The sequence below is a fragment of the Ooceraea biroi genome, chromosome 3 (assembly GCF_003672135.1).
Source record: "Ooceraea biroi isolate clonal line C1 chromosome 3, Obir_v5.4, whole genome shotgun sequence".
Lineage (NCBI taxonomy): Eukaryota > Metazoa > Arthropoda > Insecta > Hymenoptera > Formicidae > Ooceraea > Ooceraea biroi.
The window spans coordinates 15,642,650-15,667,541 of record NC_039508.1 but is presented as its reverse complement, the minus strand read 5'-3'; the positions used below and the strand labels follow the sequence as shown (position 1 = coordinate 15,667,541).

The following is a 24,892-nucleotide window of genomic DNA, read 5'->3' as shown; positions in this document are numbered from 1 at the left end:
GTTTCCTGCGTTACGATTCTGCAGCTATATCGCTCAATATCAGTTGTAAATGAGGAATAGTACGATCGATCGAATGTTTAAAATAACTAGACTTTCTCGAAGAATCCTCTAGTTAGTTTCATACTCAAGTTCCAATCTCACATCAGTCCACGTTTGCTTAAAGATATACCACCCAGATGCAAAGGGTACAGCAGCAATAAAAGGAAAGCTGCGTCGCCATCTTGTCGACGTTCGAATGATTGGGACCGAAATTGAGATATCTACTCGTGCGTGTAATCCTTCGATACACTCGACTTGCCTCTATCTCGGCCGTGCTTCGTCAGGAAGCGGCAAGACTTCGACTGTTTCCATTCCTGAGGTGAACCGTGCCGTTCCCTAAACTTCTTGGATATTGCGAACCGTGGAAGCAGCAAGCAGACTCTAATCATCTGTCTTCAGGATAAGTTCTTTCTTCAGCTGCACCTTTGCGATCACGAGTTTATTTTGGTAGGTCAAGATATTTAAAACAGTATTACAGCTTTATTGTTTTCTACAAGCCCTAATTCTATATGTATAAAGAATAAAGATTTCATCGACAGGAAGAAATAAATTTTATTTCATATGTACGATTTATATATTTTTAGAATAAAATCCCTTATTAAAATGACTTCAATTCAATCTTTAATGTCTTATAATTTCTTTCTGTCAGAATGCACACACATGAAAGCAATTATAAATATATATCGATATTGAAAGCTTACCGATAACTTCCAAACTAGATAGATTAAATAAATTGGGGCGTGTTAAAGGTGCATAAATGCATTATAGGGTGAAATCTGAAGTTTCTCCTGATAAACGTGCCGAAGCCGATAGAAACGGAAAGTTAAAGGGTGGGGATCGCCTAGCTGCTGAAATCGGGCAATTTGTCACCGTCATAGTAGCTCGATGAAGTTTCCTAGGAGGCGCGTAACTTCCAGTGCTATCGTACGTCTCAGGAAATCTGGCGACGATTATCACTAAAATAATCGAGAAGAAATCTCTCAGCCAAGAGATAAAAATTTCCGATAATATTTCAAGATTGACATCGTGAAAGCTATACATACTATAACAGATAAAATATTCAGAATAATATATAAGATATTCACGTCACGTAAAGTTTGCTATTGTACCATATCTTATCTTGTATTACATCTTGTATCATCATCTTTATGCAAATTGTTGAATATTACTCTTGTTCAATAGCTTTACTTGCGTAGTTACGTGTCGAACAACGAAATCCTTTACTGTACTGACATGCGGTGTACAGCAACGTGCCGGAAACCATTTACGTTCATGAGAGGTGCGAAAGGAAATACGAGGAGAAAGAGGAATACTCGCGCGACCCGCATTTAGCATCCCGAAAGGAAGGACCTATACACTGCTCAATGACACGTCGGATCTGCATTACATCTGACATCGTAACACGAAGCTGAATTACGTGAAAGCCGTATTGGCGAAGATGTCGGAGACGGATCCGAAGGATCCTATGAAACGCGCGACCGTAATTCATGCAAAAGATCGTCGGGGTTGCATTTACTATGTTTGCCATGTTTAGAATCCCGTTCACGTGAGTTATGTATACGCGGATACGTGCACATACGACTATATATATGTATATGTTATTTGAATCGATATAAGTATAGAAAGAATAATATCCAGATTTTGGAGATAAAAAATCCAGTAACTTACTCACATCATAGGTACGATGAAAATATATATTTTAAAACTGTATATTAACTTTGATTTTATTAGTCAACAAGCTAAAATCTGTAATAAGCTAAAACGAGATATACTTTATAAGAGAGAGAGAGAGAGAGAGAGAGAGAGAGAAAGAGCAACTTAATGAGACATTTGATATCGAAACTTCAGGAATAATGTAACAAAGTTTGTTATCAAATTATTAATAACAAAACTTGACTAAAATCTACAAAGATATTTTCTGGAGGAAAGCACAAATGTCAAACAACATCTTGGTCGAGATTTGCGCAATCCTAGCTAGACGGTCATTGTGAGACGTCACATCGCAGGTGCATTTCTAGTCCTAATAATATCTTGTTGGAAAGAGGGAATATGTATACATCCCGCATTAGTGGGACATCCTGAGTTAATTATCTGGAATATATACGATAACGGTAACGCGCAAGATACAAAGCTGGCGCAAGTACGAGACGCATCAGCCGCGAACATGCGACTCAAGTGAATGAGATAAAGTTAAACGAGCGTAAAAGCGATTAGGCGGGAATATCGGCGAATCGAAAGGCGGAGTACATTGAAGCAAGATGGATTGTCGAAGTGCTGACGAGTCACCATAAACGGGATTCGATCGTTTTATCTGGCGTTGCGGAAAAATCCAGAGACTCCGACGGCTCACGAGACAAAGGGCATGCTTCTCACAGAACTTTTCGCACGTTCCGATTCACCGGTGAAAATTAATTGGCCGGATGAATCGATGGCGAGATTCCTGCATATCGAGACTACGATTACTACCAGCTGCCAGAGAGTATCGTGTCTGCGATAAAATGGCGTAACGTCTTTTAGTGAAACGATTTATTTTCGAGCACGGTGTAAATCAAACTTGATAACGCAGTGGCAAATTTATGGTTGGTTGAAAATGGCTATTTGAGCCACGTGTGATAAATATGAAATGAGGTTTAAACAGCTGCAGTTATAATACTAGATGGGAGAGCAACGTCCAATGAATTTAAACGAGATACTATCAGGATTAATGCGTTGCAGCTATTTCGATAAAATTTCGTGATTTATGTGCACTCGTAATCATATGAATTTTCCAGCATCTCCGTACTGTGGTCTTGCTAATGAATCAAGTACAATAGATTACATTATAAGTTCCAATAAATATATGCAAAATCAAACAGGGAATAAGATAAAGTTCATGTAAAACCTCATTTTGAAATTTTCACGCTCGAACTACTGGCTATCGGCGCTCTTCGACATCGACGTCGTACACAACGAAAAAAAAGCTCGGAAAATCGATATGACATTATTCCCGATGTGTTCAACCTCCATCTTTTGCATCACGCCCCTCGTACACGTCTCGTTTCTCTCTCTCTCTCTCTCTCTCTTATTTTGCGCTCTGTTCTCTTCATCTTTTTCCCTCTTAACTTTCATCCAAGCATCTCTCCCGTTTTACCTTTTTCTTTATGCCAGCCTTCACCCTCCGGTAACCAACCCTTCTAGATATTAAACTCGATCCAGAAAGAGCCGAGTGCGGCTTTCATCTCTTCGTACGAAGTCGACCACATCCGATGACGTCTCGTCTGATAATTCGAGGTAGATTTCGCGATCGCGCGAACTAACATTCCGCGACAACTGCAAAAATATAGCGACGAAGGGTCATTACATGGTATAGAAAAAAATGCTGGTTCATTTCCAATAATTTATCTTGCAAATATAAAGAGAAAAAATTTGCTTTTATTTCTACAAAAAGGTATCTAATTTGCAACATGTGACCTACTTGTTATACGTATACGTGTGACTACTAAGTTTTGTTTTAGTTTGTAAATGTTATTTTTTGAAATTTAAGATTCTTAATTTAGAATTGATTTAATATTTTAGTTCAAACATTCCAATATTATTATTCTCTCTTTATTTTTCGAATTTACAAATATTCTTCTGGCACAAGTACCCATTTTTCAGTTCTTGGTTAACAAAATGAAATTCTGTGGTGGTCAAAACTGGTTGACTCGAAAAGAGAAGCGGGAAAGTCAATTTAATTAGTTTTTAATTAAAGCATGGGACGGATATGGAGGCATCACAGAAATGAAATCTCGTTTTCAATTCGCGTCACTGATGGCTGAATTGTTTGCATGGTTTATCATAATCTCATAAACTGAGGCATCATCAAAAATAGCCTCGGAAATTTTCTACATGCCAACTAAGATATGAAAAATCTTTATTAAATTCTTAATCCGATTTCAATTATTAAATTCTCACTATACAATAAAGCTAAAATTGTAAACCTGCATTTAAGATTGACATTACATCCTAACAATACTTTCATTTGTAATTAATAGCGCATCTTTAACATGCATTGGTTCTTTATTAAAACGCGATATATTTAAGAGGCTGGAAGAGAACACTTGCAAAGAACTAAAAAGCGCCAGCTATACCTTTTTAGATCGATAAAAAAATGGGTTAACGAAGCAAATGTTAGTGCAATATTACATGCATCCTTGAAAGCTCAAGCGGTATGGCAGCTATCGAGAAAGCTCTTTAACATGTTAAGATATCTGTGCTCTTCGTTTTATGTAAATGAAGCATCGTTATATTTTGCATGAATTTCGATACTGATACATTAATTCTGGTTTTGATATAAATAACAGCTGAAATTATCATAATCCGACGTATGTAGTCGATATATTCACGAAAGCTTTTTCGTAAAATTAAGCTTCAAATAATATTTAAATGATAAAATAGGCATCACTTTCTATAAACACACATTAGATGTGCTTTCCACATTATGTAAATATATGTATATATAATATAAACGGAAAATAATTTTAATTTTAGAGACTTTATTCGATAATTTATCGGAAGTTATGACTACTGAAAACGAAAAGTAATTTTGTAATTAATGACACTGTTTTAAAAAAGATGGTGATGCGTTGCAATGAAATATTTAACATATATAACTTAATAATCCAATTTTGTATGGTATAAAATGCTGTTGTGATATAAAATGTAAATTACCTGGAAAACTCATGCCAGAATATTATCGTGAAAAACTACGGAAAATAGGTGACGGCCAGGCGTTGTAAACGAGAAAAACTGAACAACTGCCGATCGAACTTTCCATCGCTATAATATCACGAACTTTCTTTCGAAGGAAGTGGAATGCCTTTTCTCGAGTAAGTTCCTCGAAGTTCCGGCCCAAAGGGCTTTGTAGAAATGACCTTTGAGAGCTCAATAAGAGCGGAAGCTAGCCTAGCGTATATTTTTCCAAGATCTTGACATGTCAGAAACACTATGATCTTATGGTCCATAATTCACCTGATCGTTTTCACGACAATTTTGCATTGATCTTCGTGAAAAAGCAGACCTGCAATAGCTGCAATTTATAATAAACATACTAATGCAATAATCGCGATAAATATATTTCAAACTACCTTATTTGTGTTTTATTATAATTGAGTGTTCGAAATATTCTATAAGATATGAAGGTTCCACAAGATCCAAATGATAAAGATTTTGTTTATTAAACTGATTATCATTTATAACGTTAAGGTGTAGTAAAGTCCAGAAAATTTCCTATTTTCTCCTCACTTTCTCCCAGTTTTTTATGCATTTATGCATTTCTCGCGGAAGATCTCGGCAATGCGCAAGTATCATATACATATCACAAACTTCTCTCTCTCGGGTGAAATTGCGAGGAAGCTTGTATACGCCTCATGGAGACCGGTGCTTAATGGGCTAAAAGAAAAGTTGCGCAAGCCGCAACTGAAGTATAAATAAAGTGCAAAGGGCAAGAATATAAGCCGCGTTGAGGCTCTCAGCCTGCTGGCGTCGGTTTGTTCAAGAATCATCGCCGTGAAGATGAGGGATAATATCAAAGACGACATTCTATACCTTCGGGCGGCTGCCAACAGACAGCCCAAGCTCCTTTTATTTCCCGATGTAGAAGACTGGAGGTACGCGACAGAGAGTAAACATTCATCCCCCTAACTTTCTCCCCACGAAGAAGTCAAGCTTAACCCCGGATTTAAACAGAACTTTCCAAGAGAAGAGCCATCTGCTAACATCTTAATGCGTGTGCCTTGCTGCGTGAGCTACATCAATGAGAATTACTGATTAACCCAGGCTTTGATATGCCAATTAACGAAATCTGCCTGAATTACTTCAACTCAGGCTTCATTGAGAAAATGGTAATTGATGAGCAATCATTAAACTTGCTTATAAAATATATCACATTTGATGCACGCGCTAAGATGATGCAGATTTATTCATGTCTTTATTTTAATCTACAAATGTTAACATCTTCTCATATTTATGATGAAAAAGTTGTATAACTTAGAATTGTATAACTTAGAAATCGATTAAAAATATCATTCGTAGATATATAATATTATAAAGAAATAGTACACAGTAAATGAAAAGTTAGGCGCATTTTACATATGTAGGATTGAAAACCTTATAGAACAAATCTATTTAAATCAGAGAGCCTTCTGTATCGAATATCTCTTCAGTAAAACAAAGCTATGTATGTGGGAAATACTTTTTCCAAAAAGCGCTTTTTATGGTTGTTACATCGATAATCGATAGCCGCGTTGACTGTCGAAGCTTCATCCAAAACTCATTATCCGCCAATTTCCCATTCCTTTACGCTATCCGTTACGTCCGCCATAAAACGAAAGTTGCAGCGACTTTGCACCGCGTGCGGATCGGAAATTATTAAAACATCAAATTCACATAAAGCTGTTCATATTTCCGCCCGTTTGTCCCCGTTCATCGCTGCTGCCTTTCTCCGTCCGTAAGCCCGGCGCGACTCGTAATGGATTCCTTGAGTTCTCGAGCGTACTTGTTCGCCATTAAATCCTGATGTGCGGCGAAATCTTAGCTCTCTTGCAAAGTGCACGAAGCGCCTCGGACAGAAGCCGAACAAAGCGGCTCCTTGAAATTCACAGTGGTGATCACCCTGTTGCACTCCGGCGGAGACGCAGTTGAGTCTTTATCACGATAATATTATTGAGTGCCGTAACGCCTGTAGAATCAATCGTAACGGAAATTATATGAATTATCTTACTTACGTAAAACGATTTTTATGGAATGTTATATATCAATAGTTCATTTTATAAGCTCCTGTGTATGCTATCTTAAATTACACAGACGCTGATATGGATTGAAAGATAAACGATTGTGTCACGTATGAGTACGCATGACAAGCTGTCAAAACTGTTCTCAATCTGTTATGATCACGATAAAAAAAGGGACAAGAATACAAAAACCTCGCCCGTAATTTTTTCGTATCCAAAAAGGCTTTCGGACCCGCAATCCGAATAAAACTTCCATTCGCAATGCTGAATCGGCGGGATTCACCGTTGCGATATGAGGTCGTCGAGTCGGCACATCGATCATAGCTGAGGGTCACTTTACGACTTGGAGCAATCCTCGATTGGTGCGCACGAGCCGACTGCGAATCTCCATTTCCGTTTCCGATACGAAGTAGCCACTAGCATGAAAGCACTTTTCGAGCTTTCGCACAATCCATGCCATTTTCAGGTGTTTTATTATTTTAGCTATTTTGTATTACGCACCCTCGTTAATTAAATCAAGCTTTACTGTTACCTTTGCTCCTGGAATAATAAATATTGAATATATTAATAAAGTTTCACGGAGAGAACAATATAATGAAAAAAATATGTTTGTATACTCTGTTCATTTTGAGATAATTTTATAAATAAATAGGAAGTTGTCGATACAAAACATTTATTTCAATATATTAATACACACACGATAATAATACGCGTGTACTTTTGAATAGAGATATACTCAATATGTATAGATATATATATATATATATATTGAATAGAGAATAGAGATATGCAGAGTAATATTCCTCGCTTTTTTCTGTGATTTTCATTAAATAATTGAAATTATGGTAGCCGCGCCGATATATTAATATTTTGTACCGATATTCAAAATCGCGAATGCATCAATCGTATCGTACCTGCTTCGGCATTCTAATCTACGTGACGCAAGACCGAACGTTTCAGGACGATTTGTCACATGTGTGCCCAACATCGTAGTCGTTATTGTCAAGCGGTCCTGCTGCGCAACTCTACGTGGCCAAATGAGTAAGCACAATCCTCGCATTCCTTGTTCGCGATGTCTGTCAGGATCGTTGAGGAATACACGGCGATGTACACGGAAAACCAATTAGGGAGGACACACCACGGAACTTAGAGTCGAGTGTTCTCTCAACAACCCCCGATACGGGCCACCGTGCAATTTCTGCGAGTAATTTAAACCCCTTCCGGACCACTTCTTTCCCGGAGCGTAGCGTGGTAGCCGGCAATCGATGTGATTAGATCAATATGTTAACACGAATTCTACTAGATGTTCTCCAGTGAGCAAAGTACTAAAGTAAATTGCGTGTATCATTCCGCAATTTAACGCAGAGCCCATATCTCTTGCACGCGAGTACGACGTAATTATTTAAGACAAAGTTTACGCGTTTCAATTTTCCCGAAATAAGAAATAAGAAGAAAATTGTTTTGAGAAAAATGCGTTATTCTAACTTCAATTTTTTCAACGACTGCTATAAATTTTTACGATGTTTGTGATCCATCTTTTTACGCGCGATCAAACTTTTTCTTTTATTGAAGCGTATTTGCTTTTCAAAGTTAAATCTTGGCTTTCTATCACTCTGTAAAATTATTCAAAGTTGCAAAGATAAAAACAGAATTTTCCATTTTCTTTTGAATCATTATAATTTAAAACAAATGTTATAAATTTTTGAAAACATAAAACATACACATGATGAAGAAAGATTGATAAAAAGCTACTTTATGTTTAGTCGAACAAAATCGCAAGATGCGATGCTAAACTGGCTGCTAAACTTTCGGCTGGAACGACGAAAGTTAAGTTATTCTCTTAATAGATTAGACAGATAGAGATAATAGAGTAAGAAACGGATTCAACTACTTTCGACCCTCTATCTTCATCTCGTAGTACTTTCGATGCCTGCCGCATCGTTAACTTTCCGCGCCTTCACGTTTTCCCTCAGCTTCCTCGTACAATTCTTATTGATTTTCTCGACGACGTGCTTATGATCCATAATGTTTTAAAGCGCGATAATGTTCCATCTCTGACATTCCGGCACGATAAGAACTCCTTGGATATATTCTTGGATACACAAAAGCCTATATAGATTAGTTAGGATTTATCTTCTAATTGCGACTAGATCTCCTTAAGCTCTCTTTATTCTAAGAAAACAAACTGTACAACTGTTAACATATTTCGATCAGAGTGTTACATCGATATTATTATCGGTATTATCGAAATGAAATAATGCCACGATGATTTCCGGCAAGACGCGTAACTTAAATACTCTATTTACAATTAATAATATCAAAATTATCACAATGCTATAACCATGAAATTTAATTAACAAAAGATTGTCCAATAAATACTGTTCGATTTACTAAAAATATACAATAAAGTTCTCATATTCATTGGAATATATATTCTTTTACGTTCAATTACATAAAAAGATAGATTCGTTCTCAGATAATTTGTCTCCTTAGGCACAGTAATTCCTGCTACGTCATGATATTGTAAATGAACTTGGCCATTTCCGCAGATTCCGATGGAAAAAGCTATAAGGGAATGATGCGGGAGGACGTTATCGTCTTTGTGATTCCGCGGGAGTGCAAGAAAATCCGGAAGCTTTCTTAACAGGAATGCGGGGCGTCGAGACTTTATCGACGCCCCGGAATTGAAAATTCGAAGACAGGAGCATGAGCAATTTGTCCGTGAAAAAGGTTCTCGCGCGCTTCTTTTTCGAACAGATTACTTCGTGGTCATAAAGCGCGAAGGATTCGCGTATAACTTTTTTCGCACGTTGATTCGTGGAAAAAGATAGAGAAATATTTATTGATCAAGCGCGGAGTGGATGTGTCGCATTGGCGCTCCGATTTCGAATTCCAAACGGAATATTTGCCTGATGCTTTAAATTTTAGTGGTCTCTTCGGTTATGAAATGTATTGTGCGTGATATTGTTTTCCGCTATCAAATTTTTTCTTCGCTCTTTCAGTAACATATTGGCTAGCATATTGGATATGGAATTATTAAATCTTATTTCATTTGACTGATAATTGATTTAAACCTTTAAATGTCAAAATTGTGTAATTTAAGAACAAAGCATTTTATAGCGACATTACTAATGTAAAAAATTAAAAAATTTAATCGCGGGATAAGCTTTAAAGAATTGTTCAGCAATAAAAATATAATAGTGTTTCTAATATTTCGCGATTCACACATCGTAACACAATTATGAATGTAATAAAAATTCATCTTGTTGTTTTCACATTTTAGGCAATTATTGCTGCGCCGAATTGCAGGTCGTTTAATGAAGTTGAATTGTTAATGGAGCAGAGTTAATAGAGTTACGTAACCAATGGCTGCTCTTTGAATTTTCCCACTCAATCACATACTGTGTAACAGTAATATCGCTACATGATAGCTTCAATCACGTTCTGAACCTGGACGCACTCGAGTCTGTCATGAATAGAACAAGAATCTGCTGCAGAGTAGCAGAAAGTAACAATGGATAACGAGTTAGGCAAACAAGCAGCTCTAAAGCATCGGAATACGAAAGGCCAATTTTCTTGCTGCAAGAAGACTAGACTCCCCAAAGAACAAGAAGGAAACCGAAAACACTCAAGAACCATGCCGCTCGTCGTATCTTCGACATTTGCATTCCGACCGCGCGTCGCAATATTCTCGTCGATATTCGCGACGTGAGTCGCTCGTGCGTTTCGTTGATTTGATCGAAATTGCACGGAGGTTCGCAGGGATAAACGAGAGAGAGAGAGAGAGAGAAAGAGAGAGAGAGAGAGAGATGCGCTTGCGGGGGATTTAAGGATTGGGCGCGCGCGCTTGAATGTCGAAAGTCCAAAGGGACAAGAAAGTTTCTTGGCGAGACATTCTGGAAACTGTATGCATTTCGAACGATGCGTGTATAATTGATCGACGTGAGATATGGAACAGAATTCACATTCGCTATTTCGAACGAACACTGGTGAATTTCAATTTCCTGCGATGACCAGTCGATAATTGTATAATTTATGTTAAGCTTTTGACCAATTGTACCCATTAATATACGTCGGTACCCATTAACACCAAATTTGTTTTCCAAGATATTATGCTTAATAATTTTATGTTCATTTGAAAGCGATCGTATATCTGTGTGTTATAATATAATATTCAACAATATCGATTCAACTCATTACTATATTACTTATATTATTATATACGTTGTAGAGAATTAAATTATTTAATAATGGATTATCGTGTATATTCAATACACGACAAATTGTGAGATGCGAAGTAAATTATATTATGACATTATATCCTATATAACAACCAAATCTGAAAAAATTGCATTGTTTCATATGTTGCAATCAGCTAATAAGAATCTTACGTAAAATCAGGAAATCCATAATTTAAAATTATAGGCGGAGATATGAGAAAATAATTATCCAATATTTTATGAATCTTCCAATAATCTGGTTAATACTGAATTAACAATTCTTTAATTTATAAAGACATCAATCATTTGCTAATAATTAATGAGGTCAGTGAAAATATGACAGCAGGATTTATAATCTCCCATTATGGCGGATTATTTAGCAGATATGCGAGATAGGCAAAGAATAGCATTAAAATGAGAATGGGCATCCGAGTCAAGCGAAGAGAGCCGCGGATAATATACGAGAACCACGATTTCCTCTCGGCTAAACCGCATGTATCACCAAAAAGCACCTTTCACAGACTATGAAACCGACGAAGGTTTTGTTTATAGATCGAGTGGTGATGGACCCCTTCCGCTCGCATTTCTCTTCCTCCGTGTCATCATGCACATAAGCCGTTTATCCTAAGATGGAAATGAAAGCTAACTTTCAAAGCTCCATAAATTTATGTACGACGTGAGTACAAGTTTATACGATGTACACATTTTAACACTTAGCATACTTCATACTTGACTTTGTGATAAACGAAACTCATATATCGTTCATCGAAAGAGCATCTCGTTATACGAAATGTAAAGAAATGCAAAGGCAACATATTGCACAATCATCATTTTGTAATAAATTTATATTTAATAAAATTAAATTGCGTAAATGCAATTTTCGTGCGCATGAAGATTTAATCCTATTTATTCTGTTATTACAAAACAATATATTTTATGCGAATCCGAATTTTACACGTTTTGAATGTAAAGCAATAATCACTTTTACGATAATTTCTCATTATCATATGCAACTAAATAATTTATGTAGCTAAATGATTTAGGCTCCATACGTTGCACGCGCTATGTAACATAATAGTGTAAACTCAATTAACTATTTGCTCGTCACTTTCGCGAAATTTTCGACATGACGAGGCTACACCACGTGTCCCAGCACTATCGGCGATTCCATTCGAGATAAACTGATCCTTTGTTCTCTTCGAGTCATTCAATGACGAAATCTGAGTGTTAATGGTAAAAGAGATAGATCAAGCTGCAACGCAAACCAGGAATAAATTCGTCCGTGAGTTAAATCGAATTGGCATTCGATGGCTCAAAGCAAATCGGAAATTAATGGTCGTTATAAATGATACGGGCCGCCAGCGGATTACGATGTCGGTCAAAGCGCCATTTCCCTACGAAAAAGTGTTAACGGTTGATGCGGCTCAAAGTCGCATGGCTCTGCCTTTAATCGCCCGTAAACGTGACACATGAGTAGCACGTTCAGATAAAATATCGTTTTTCTTTCTGAACTGTTACAAATGTTCTCTAGCTTCATGTAAAGCGACAAAAGCGTCGCTTTTTATCATTCAAGATACGTAAATGCATATTGATGAATGCCAAAACTTTTTAATATCTAATACACATAACACTTGCACGTATATAATAAAACTAAATAACAGTTATTTTCAATTTGTCTTGTACATAATATATCTTTTTAGCTTTCAATATAATCAGGTTTCTTATATTATTCCTTCTTACTTTTGATTTGCGTGTGGCAGTGTGCATATTGATGAATGGAAATGATGACGTCAATAGTCGAGAGCATCACAAGAAACGGTGCCAGAGGATTAAGAGCTTTTATCGAAATGCGGCTACTTTGATATGCATTGCCTTGAAGCTGCCTGGATAGCTCAATGGTTGCCGGAAACCTGAGACGAAATGCCATAATCGATATACCCGCGGCTCCATTTTGGCCGGACGTGCAACTACGAGTTATGCGTCTCGTGTACCTTGTGGCCTGTTTGCGGAGATGCGGTACAGCCGCACGCTGCAACGTCCGCCTCGAAACTACATCCGTGATGTTTAATCCGCGAGTAATTGGAGAACGTCTTGTTGCTGAAAGATGTTTCTCCTTGCTTCATCGGTCATTGTACCCGCGGCAGAGATTTAGTATGATATTACACATATTCATGAGAGACTTATTGCAAGATTTGTTTTCACAGAATCTCTGTTTGTTACTTCCGTATTTATAGAATTGAATTTTGCGAATATTCTCCCAACAAAAAAGGGAACTTAATTACGGCTTTATTATGATACTTGATATCGCCCAGTAAATGTCTTACTCTTGTCTGCAGTTTTAAGTCGTCGTTTTTAAATCACTGTTAACTGTGTTCGAATCCCATTTCATCGACAATATCGCGGCACACAAATCGAGTGTAAATTAAAGTTGACAAGTATTATCGTCCACCATTGGAGATTTACTTGCAATCACAGCCACGCATAATAATCGCGCACAATGCATTGGTTTGGTGCAACATTTCGATTTCTGATCGTGTTCAGAATGGTGTATCAACTTCATTTTGCATTTGCATTTATATCGGTCAAGGCGATTATAGAGCTGGCAGATTCCCGACAAGCGCGAAATGCGTAACGAGCGGAAGACCAGCGTTGGATGTTACCACTGGCAATAACCGCCGGCAGTTACACTAAAACAGGCATTAACGACATTAATTGGTGAAGAAAAAATGTTCTAATATGTTATTTAAGCTATCTTTTTTAGGAAGAAATGTCTGATTTTGCTTGCATTGTCTTAGTCAAAATATATAGTGACACGAATTGTAAATAACGGGACATGTATCAATGTTTTAGAAAATGTATAATCTTATAATATAATATACAATTTTATATTTCTTTTTTTAACGTCTTATATAAAGTATTGAAACTTTTGGTTTATTGAAGTCATTAATATCTGTCAAATATCTTTTTAATTCCTTCAATCTTTTAGGTGGCTTTCTGCAAGAAGAAGTAAATTGGAAATTCGGCTTGAAAACTAAAGAGCTAGAGATCTTTACACAGCTGATTATTAAAGAACTCCGTGATTGGTTTGAATTAACTTTAATCCCGCTTAAGAACTTCGTACGATGGTCTAACCCACTTACATTAAAAATCGCGAGCCGTAGTTAGTTCAGGGACCAGTTTGAAAAGTATTCCGTACACTCACTCTTATAATCTAGAAATGCATTATTATAATTAAAAAAAACTTAATTACTCAATTTTTCATTTTATTACAGATTTTATTTTAAAATGTTATATATCAAAAATATATTTTATCATTCTTTTTACCTGATATGATTAGTTAAGTCAGATTTAGTACAAAATATACGGAATATAAAACGAAGAAATAACGAATTTAAAATATTTGATTTAAACATTATAGCACGTATATACATATATATATATATATATATATATGAAAGTTTAGATACGTGTTTTGTGTGAACGATGCAAATGCAAATGCAAATGCAAATGCAATGAAATGTAGGTTTGCGGAAGTTATCACGTCACGTTGAATTTTCTCACCACTCGAAATGGGGAGTTGATTTTTCGTCGATAAAAAATTCAAATTTATGCCAGGTACAAATAAAAGAAATTTCTTCCATTTTGGATTTTCCTTGTAGTTTTTGTACATTTCACTGATTTCCATACTAACATGCATCCAATATTCGTGCCTTATTCTTTTCGATAGAACAATTGATGAAATTCGATGAAACAAATCAAGGAAATAACTGGAAACAAGAAAATTTATCTATCGATGTCTATCGATTTATCAAATTCGAATTTAATTGAACGACGGAAACATCAACACATTTGAGCAGTTTCGTATAGAAATGCGTATTACCTAGCGGCGTTAATGCAGCAGTGTTAAATTGATGCCGCCAGTTAATATGAGCAATAATTAACTATAATACCCCTGCCGTAGCATCGTCGATTGCTTCGCTATTATCTTTAACAGTCGATGATATTCATGCTGCTTGTCTCGCGTAATCCAATATCAAAAGACAATTTATAGATGCATAAAGCGCGCGTTGATTATGATGGGACCGATACCAGACGCCATGTGCCAATATGGTAATCACATAAAATGCGCCATGTAAATCAAAATGTATAGCCAAACTAACGATTAAATTTATCATCTTGAATTTCTCACACCAAGTAATAAAACTTTATGAAACCCTGATTGACTGACCGAAGAAAAGCTCGACAGTATAACAAATTGAAGATACGGTATGCAAATTGCAAGTGGAGCGTGATGATGGTCGCGTGAATTTCACGGAGACAGAATCGCGCGATGGAACTCATGTCGTTACATTATTATCTGTCGTGTTACATTATGGTATGGTATTTTCTGGAGCACGAGGTGTACAGGCACCGAAAGAAACTCTCTATCTCTCTCCAGAACGTTATTTCGGGAGATAGTTTGCGTACGTGCGCTTCCGCATGACGTACATACGTGTCCGCGAGTGCAGTCGCCGAATTTATAAATGCGAATCGCGCACCGCTCGTGTACTGTCCCGAACCTTGAAGATAAATTTGCACGTTCCAACCCGAACGAATTTACATGATGCAACGTGAACGTGTATTCTCACACCCAACTACGTCGCGCATCCTATGATGAAACACAATGGAGAATCCGCGATTAATCCATTGCCTCGAAAGATCTAGACATTAGAAGAGTACGATTTAAACGTGAATAAGTCTTAAATGTATTGCTTCAAATTCGATAAATAATAAATAAACTAAAATAATTAAAATTCTAGAATTAAATCTGAAATTTAATTGACGCGTAAAAATGTATACCTAAAAAATTTTAATTATATTTGAAAAACGAAGTCTGCATTTTCGATTTCCGATTATTGCATCGTGCCGTAAATATCATATTTCGGATTTTATTGGAAATAATATTTACAGATATCGAGTTGAAAGGTAAAATTTATATAAATTACAGTTTTAAATATTACAAGTGGACACTGTAGAAATTGTATTTGAAATTGGTATTATAGATTTTTGATGGTATTTGAAGTAATCTTTTACATTTTCGTTTTAATCCACTTGAGATGAGAGGAGAAGTACATAAACCCATCATTTTCCTCACCGTTGCTTCTACTGCTGCAGTATGAGATCACTGATCCGAAGGGGAGGTGAGCGGAATCGCAAAGCGAGTTCTCTCACGGCGATCGCTAAGTGGTTTAGCGGAGATTTAACTCGGCCTTCGACCTCGCCTCGTTCCGAGTACACGATCATTCCGAGTGATAGCCATTCCCAAGATTAACATTGGCCTGATCGAAATTTACTGGACCGATATCGGCATTGGCAACTTCCAATGCATCTTCATAAAATCGACAAATGTCTCCCCGTAGTCCTTACTATCGAACTCGTACGACTCGCACGCGACTTCCCGGCAACGATGCATTTCTTTCGTAAGACCGTATTTCGTTTTATACCCAGCAAAACAATCACGGAATAATGGATCCTTCGCATAAATCGTTAATTATAAAAAAATTATATCACTTTTAAATTTCCATTTGACCATCATCCAAAAATCAAAGTGCGATTATTGGATAAATTTTGAATCTTCATTTTTATGTCACATGAATTAAATTGCTTCATTTTACATAATATTATCATGTATAAATTAAGATATAATTCTCAGAATATTTAAGAATATAAAATTACTAAAACATATAAAACATTAAAAGAGGTTTTTTACACATAACATCAGGAATTTTGTTTCAAGCTTGTTGTAATCCTACGCGAAGTGTGAACACGCGAAAGGGATTTCATTTCACTATGTTATATCAAAGATCAGTTAAAGACATCTTGTGCTTCTACTATGTCTTATGAGATTGTACCGTGGATTTTTATGCGACGCTGCTACCATCGTAGCACACGTACGTTCGGCAAAGTCATAAATACTTTTCGGTGCGGATGGGCGCTACGATTTATAGTTACTCAGGCATATTTCTCCTGTCGCGCATTACCGTACCGTATATGCGATGTTACGAGTATCTGTCATATGCAATAAATTTCTGCGCACTGCAAGTAAGCTACATCGCATACAAAATAAAGATTATCAAAAGTATTCTGCAAATAAATGTCAATTCTGTCGATACATTTTGCTTAGCACAATTAAATAAAAAAATATCTGTTATGAATATTAAGGAATTGTGAGAGGAATTAATACTTTTAAATATTTGTTCGATGTAAATCAATTGAATATTCCCCAAGCAATTTATAGCTGACAGAAAGTGCGCGATTTCTGGGACAGTCTATATAACTTATGTATTGCATAAAGTGAACCCTCTTTAGAATATCGGTCTTCGAGTCTCGCCATCTCAATGAATTATGTTTGCCATCATGACATGAATTATAGGCGTTCTATGCGCCCGATAGAAGCCAGGCTTCGTGTTATCGATTCGATCATGATTGTTTCAATTACACTTTCCTAGAGACGCAACAGCGCCTATTTGAAATGCGCAAGCCATTATCACTTTCTCAAAGAAATTTTCTCGTCGGCATATCATGTCGCAGAATGTCGCAGACACAAAGAGAGAAGTACCTGTCATCGCAGACTTAGATGTGACGTTGCATTAAAAAATAATACGTACACTTTGCATGCAATAGTTGAAACTCATGGCAAACTGGAGTGCATGCTCGCAAAAGTTCTAAAGTTAACAAACAAAATTAACAGACACAATTAATATTTGTTATAAATTTTGAGCAAAAACGGTCTGAGTCTTTAATAATTTTTAATTAAATTTTACTTAATATTACGTATTGTATTATCTCTGACGTAAGCGTTTTAAAAAGCGTAGAAGTCTTGAAAGTTGAAATTCTAATCCTTTCCGTAGTCGATAAAACTCGGTTCGGAGGCAAACAAAATGCCATTAAATGATCTCTGCAACGCGATGCTTTTCCATGCAAGTGATATCCTGTAATAACAGCTCACTCATCAATGGTTTCTCGATAAGCAAAGATCTCCTTTATTCGCGGATGATTCACTTTTGTTTTTTACTTACAGACAGAGGAGATATTGCTGACGTCTGCTGAGATGTTATCACATTTGCACCGAAGTGAATTACGGAAATAAAATGGTTTCCTCAAAGTCCCATAGGATCATCTCCCAGATATATTTTATTTTAGCTCTTATCTCGTCGTTATACCATTTGCGCGAATACTATAGAAATATTGAGAATCCATTTGAATCTCAACTTCTTAAAAAACCGAAGATTTATCAAAGAAATCAAAGAGTATAAGTTTGAATAAAAGGATGAATTTATCTTGCGGACAGCATTTATCATTTCAGGCTATAAAGGTATGCAAAGCACGGAAAATCGCGAGTATTTCTTTCTCGAGGCGATAACCGTGCGCCGGATGTTTTCTACGGCGAATTTATTTGAAAAAGTTAGCGGATGCAAGCATTATCAACACGACCGGTAGTTAATACATTAAGCATCGCGGAAGCGCTTCGCACGATGCATATATCGCTGCAAAACGAAAAGCAAGCAACGCGTTTTCGTAGTGCTGCAGCAGGCAACGGGGACATCAACGAGATACAAACGCCCGCGCTAAATGCACCATCATCCCCATCCACCCTCTGGTTTCCCGAATGAAGAGAGACTGCCCTGACATCCTATTTCCCCGAAATCCTCCGCGACGCAACCAACAAAAATAGAGAAAACGTTAAATCCTTTTACGGTAATGATATGATCTTGTATTAAGCTCAGGGTTTAGGAGAAGGTAAGAAGGTTTAATTGTATTTTAATTAGTTAAGTTAATTCGTTAGAGATTGCTGTTCTCGCGCGCAAGAAACACGAGAGGTTACAACGGTGTTGAAAGGTACTAAAAACGATAAAGCTTCGCGTTAATCGGCTAGTCTCTGATCTGTTTTTGAGAGACTCAAGTGATTAAATATAAATTTAATATAAATTTAAGTACAAAACATATATATTTAGAATGTCCTGTCACATATGTCTTCAAGATTATATTTATTCATTTATTCAAAATATTAAGCAAGTAATTATTCCTTAAACAACTATTAAACAAATCCAGCTAATTAACTACCAAATAAGGCTTCACATATAATATATAATCAACGGAAATCATTCGTCCATGAAATAGCAACGAAAAATCTTCATTCCACCATCAAACAACAATTTCGTTCTTTATTCAACAATCAGGAACAGTAACAAATCGGCATCCAACGACAACGAACGACAACATAAAACGATTCATCCACCGAATAATAACGAAAAAACAGTGACGTTATCATCATTATCCATCACGAGAAAAAGAAGAGAAGGGAAGAGATATATTCGACGCATGAACACATTCAGCCAAAGAGAGCTTTATCCAGGGTTTACCAATCAGGCAGTCGCGTATCCGCTATCGAACACCAAAAAGCGACCGCGCTCCGTCACCGTTGGCGTTCCCCATTATTCAGCAATGCAAATAGAAACATCACCATAGGGAACGTGCGTTCACTATTATTAGTTAAATAATACACGTAACAGGACACATCCACATGCCGCGCAGAAGGGAACAATCCGCGGAGGGCGATCCTGAGAAGCCGCTGTCGCCGCCGCCGCCGCCACCACCACCACCACCACCACGTCCGTGCAACAACGGACAGAACTACTGCTGTTCGTAATACCGTGTTCTCTTTTTACGTCAACGTACGCTGGTGGTCCAGGAAGAGCAACGTCGTTGCTGACGTCGACGACGGCGGAATGGGGAGGGGGAGGAAAAGAGGAACTCTTCTCGTTCGCTCTTTCTCTTTTTCTCTCTCTCTTTCTCTTTTTGTCCTTTTTAGTTCTCAGTCGAGGCCGGGGAGCATCATGACGGGGATTACCGTCTTCGAAAAAGGGAGGTTTATTCGTAACGACGCGAAACGACGACCGCGGCGCCGGTACCGCGGGGCAAACTGAATCCGGCGCGAGCGATGCTCGGCCTCTTATAGGTGGCATCGGGGCGCAAGCGCCGCCGACGAAGGGCTGTCGGCTGCCACCCGAGAGAGGGATGGGCGTTTCGAAAAGAGAAGCTTTGCCGTCGCCGTCGATCCACCCCCGCGCGGATCGATCGACTTTTCATCGGCGCCTGTCGAAACGCGAACGACGACGAAACATCGCCATCGTCATCGTTGTCATCTCGTCGGATTAATCCATACTCAAATTAAATAGTACATACACAAAGCGGAACGCAGTTGATGCTACGGGAATGGCAGGAAATAGGAGAAAGCGCGATTAGATGAAGGCAGAAGAGATTCACGTAATTAGGCTGAGAAGAAGAAATTGCGGCGAATATACTACTAATAAGATAATCAGTGAGTTAATTTGTTCTTTTAAAAAAATGCGTATTTTACCAGATTCCCTCCAAAAATGTAAGAAATAATATATATTATATCGGAAATATACAGAAAAAAAGATGAGATAAACCAGAGTATACTTGAGCTCTCGAAATGATAATTTCTGTTGGTTTTTATTGAATTTATCATTCATGTCTTTTTAGACACAAAAATATTATATACTCCTTGCATTTGTTAGTTTATTCAATTTTAAATGATCTTTTCACAATATTTTAAACATAATATACATTTTCATAGTAATAAATTCGTAGAATCTAATCGCATACGAATTCGAAGATCGAACTTTATAAAGTAATTATTTGCTGTTGCTATATATTCGCAAATTTTAATATCAATTAAGATTGATTTTTTCCTAGGTAAAATATTTTAAGTGGTAAAAAAGAATTCTGTAAATTATGACTGTAAAGTTTGATAAATGTTTCATAAGTATATATATGTATATGGGCAAGTAGATAATTTAATAACCGGCATGAGAATATCTATAATTCAACGTGCGTAAACCGCACGAGCGTAATCCGGAAGATTCCGGGTGCTCTATGCAATACGCGCCTGCAATGAACGGTACATATACAGTATGTATTTGTTATCTACTATCGGCTTAACCATAACCACACGCGCTTTTGTGTTCGAGGTTTAATGCGACTTATGAGAAAATGACCATTACTACTCGTTGCAGCTGATCAAATAGATAAAATAGACAAGATTTGATAATTATACAGCAAGTTAATTAATTATTTTAGTGTAAAGCATGGCTATAAATAATAGATTACTTCGTTTATTTAGCTGTTCTATTTGTGTTTAAACTGCAGAACTGTCGTTATTAAATCTTATTGTAAAAACTTTGGACTTTCCGTGCCAGAATTTTGAACTCCACGTATAATATTATACTTAATATTTCATAAGAATTATTTTACACGATATTCAAAACTACACTCGACAATCACAAACATGTAAAATACATAATTAAAGAACTATAATGTGCATGAAAAATTTGATAAATATAAATAATAAAACTGATACAAATAGCAGCTGTACCAGTAAAAGTTATTCGTAAAGTTGATACTTTGGCTATATTTAATTCACTATTATTCTGCATATGTGATTTATTGCTAATTTAGCTAGTTTTGGAACGGATTTCGGAAGAAAATGTTGGATAGACATGGAACTCATTACGCTAATTTGTTAGATCAATAATTAGATCAGCACTTATTGTTAGTCTACATGCCTCCGCATGAAGTACCAATTCAATGTAATGGAACTATAATGCAGAAAGTTAATGGAGCTAAGCCATAATTCTCTGCGCTGTGCTATTCTTCGGAAACGTTTACAAGTCGTTTCAGTGCGCAAAGAATTTAACATGGGTGAATTAATCCGACGTACTCTTTAAAAGGCCGCACACGCTGAATAAGAAATTATCTGCTTTCTCTCCGCGACGGACTCTCTAACGAATTTATTCTAATCGTATCGGCATTTCAGCTGCAGCGAGTTATCAATGTTAGATATGTAAAACGCTTTCAGCCTGAAAAAAAACGAATTAAGCACGAGCGACTTAATTGTATCGCGAACAATGCAAACGCGGTGCTTCACTTAACAAGCACAACGTGTACATGCAACGCGAAGTTTGCACTCGCCTCGGACGCCCATTATAAACTGCAGCCAGTGCAAACGACACGGTCTGGAGCTTGATGCAAAATAAACCCGGTTTTCTCTGCCGAAGTTCGCGTACAGTAAGCGGCCAAGAACTCATTTCGCTTTCCCTTATCATCTGAATTTATCCCCGCTGTCGTTGCATCTGACGCCAGCCCTTATTGCCGAAAGTTACTTTCCTACTTAATCTTTAACTTCAACATTGTTTTCGCGATGAGAACAAACTGAGGATTGAAATGCAACATTGCTGAACCGTAAGATCAAAGATAAGTCATGTAATCAAAATATATCAGTGACATCTTTTTCTCTAATTTAATATACACTTCTAACATGATATGATAAAAAATAAAGATATTTAAATTTGTATGAACTATTGTAATTGCTAGTACGCCAATTCGTTTAAGTAAATTTTGTTTAGATGAAATGAGCGAGTTATAAAATTAAAATTCTTATATAATAATACTTTCACGCATCGTTACTGTTCTTTATGAATTGATAAATAGATCGCAAATCTTCTCGAGATCAATTTTTAAAAAATTGTTTAAAAATTTTATTTATATCATAAACGATCGATTAATTATAGTATATATAATAAATGTATTGACTTACCGGTCGCTGTATTGCTTCTATTGTATATTGCCATCGCTCCTGAAAACAGGTATTGTACTTTATTAACTATATTTAACTATGTGTTATATTTTTCTTTATTAAAATATAATTTTAGCTCAATTTCATAAGTCACATAAGTTTTGATATAGATTTTGAAAACGTTTTGACTGCTGTTATAGAATATAAATTGGAAAACTAATTTTGATATCTCACAAATCAATTTAAAATGTATCATAATGTTAAAAACATTATTAAGATAATAGTAAGAAATAATAATAATATTTACCAATCCGCCGTCCGTGGTAGACGCTGATTTCCTTCGTTGTGAAACAAATCGATAATTATCGATTATCGCCCGACACTTTATTAAATCGGCACTCCCGATATTTATTTGCACTCGCGATTGTTACGAAAAGTGCCGGAAAAAATACGGAACATCGAGATAAACAGATTAATTATGATAAGCAAACTTGTTTAAGTAAAATTGTTATTTAGACAAAATGAGCGAGCTACATAAAAATCTTGTATAATAATTAATGCTTTCATGCATCGTTATTTTCTTTATGAATTGATATATAAGTCAGGTGTTTTTAATCAATTTTTAAAAAATTTGTTTATATCATAGAAAATCAATTAATTAACAATCAATTAATGCTAACAGAGCGTTTTCTTTTACGCGTTTAATATCATAATTTTATCGCACAAAGTATATTTGAAAGATATAAACAACGGAATACAAAAAATAACAGACATGTGTTTTATCATAATCGCGTAATCGTTGTTATTGCTACAATATCTTTCATTTGATACATTTAATATTCATGCACGGATTTTAAAAATGGTAAACACAGTACGAAGTACGTACTGTACATAATCAAGAAATATAACCTGCGTAATATGCGTATATGCGATAATGGTCGAAAGATTTGATTACTCGCTATTGCGAGTTGTCGTATAACTGGTAATAAATATACTACAATTTCAATAATTGCTCGACATCGTTTGATATAATCCGCATATTTACTCGCAAGCACGAGAATTACATTCGAAAATGCAACGCGTAATATCGAACGACGCATTTGATTTCCGATAATTAAAAGTTATAATAACCGGGTCAGGTTTCGTTTTATTCACGAGTCGCACATTCTCATTAAATTGCATAAAAAAACTGCGTGAAACACGGCTACAATGATGGCGACAGCACAATTGATAATCGCGCGATGTTCCGTTCCGATACTTTCAGCACTTACCGAGAATCCGAGAGGCGCACGTCGGATAACGATGCGGTTAATTAGCTCAGTCACTCGAATTAACACCGCGAAATGATCGGTCGCAAGATTATTTATTCGGCACTCCCGATTACTTCCGATCTTTACTCACTCGCGTCCGCGTTTGAAATGACTACGTATATAACCACTCGTCGCGCCCGTAAAAAGTGCGCGGCGTAAACATGGCGGTCGGTACGAACGCGCTCGCGAGGACAGCAACGATATCTTTTTCGTTCGCGAGCGTATCGATTATGTCGACTGGCTGGCGTTGATGTGATGCAACGACGTTTCCGATATTTGCTTGTTTACGTAATACGTTTTGTTTAGCTTTTAACGACTGTAAAGTACGATAAATAAGTAATAAACGCGGAGCGGCGAATCACTCGACCATCAATCGTCGCTACTGAACACCGACCGATGCGCGCGCTTATGCGAGTCACGTGATCAAGTTCAATTTTCATGACCCGAATTTTATCCGAGATTTTCATTCTGTTTGCAAATTAGATACTCCACGAAATTAAAACTGGAAATGTAAAACGGAAAGCTGAAAGTATTTATATATGTTTATCAGCAGAAAATATATTAGCATTAACTGTTTTCGTATAATTTACATATAAAGATTGTAGCTTATTATAATTATGCATTTAACAGTGTCTCGTGCAAGGCATCGCAACATTAAAAAATGGCAGGCTCACCTATTTAAATCTAACATAATAGATATGATTGATATTGCCAATTATTTAAACGAATTATTTAAAAAATTATTTAAAAGCGTTCAGTTCACTCAAAGTTGGTGCATACTTATGTAATAAGCAGCAATAATTGATACATGCATAATTCATTGTAATTTTTTATCTCAACGATTAATCATATGAAGTGATATCGGTAACTATATCTTTATAATTAAAAATTATTTATATCAGCTAAAATGTGAGATGTATTTCTAATTCTTGTTTC

General features: G+C 36.4%; 1 protein-coding gene across 9 annotated transcripts in view; it reads right to left on the bottom strand.

The window, feature by feature from the left end:
* LOC105277228 (metabotropic glutamate receptor 8) overlaps window positions 1-20,028 on the bottom strand; it is a 101,863-nt gene extending 81,835 nt beyond the window's left edge. For 4 of the 9 annotated variants that reach the window (XM_026968572.1, XM_026968573.1, XM_026968574.1 and 1 more), the window contains exon 1: window positions 19,727-20,028. In XM_026968572.1, coding sequence (XP_026824373.1) covers window positions 19,727-20,013 — 287 coding nt within the window. In that variant the 5' untranslated portion in view covers window positions 20,014-20,028. Of the gene's footprint in view, window positions 1-3,169; window positions 3,349-19,410 lie in introns of all 9 variants that reach the window. The other 5 variants (XM_026968577.1, XM_026968579.1, XM_026968580.1 and 2 more) reach the window with 5 other exon arrangements.
* Window positions 20,029-24,892: the final 4,864 nt, after the last annotated feature.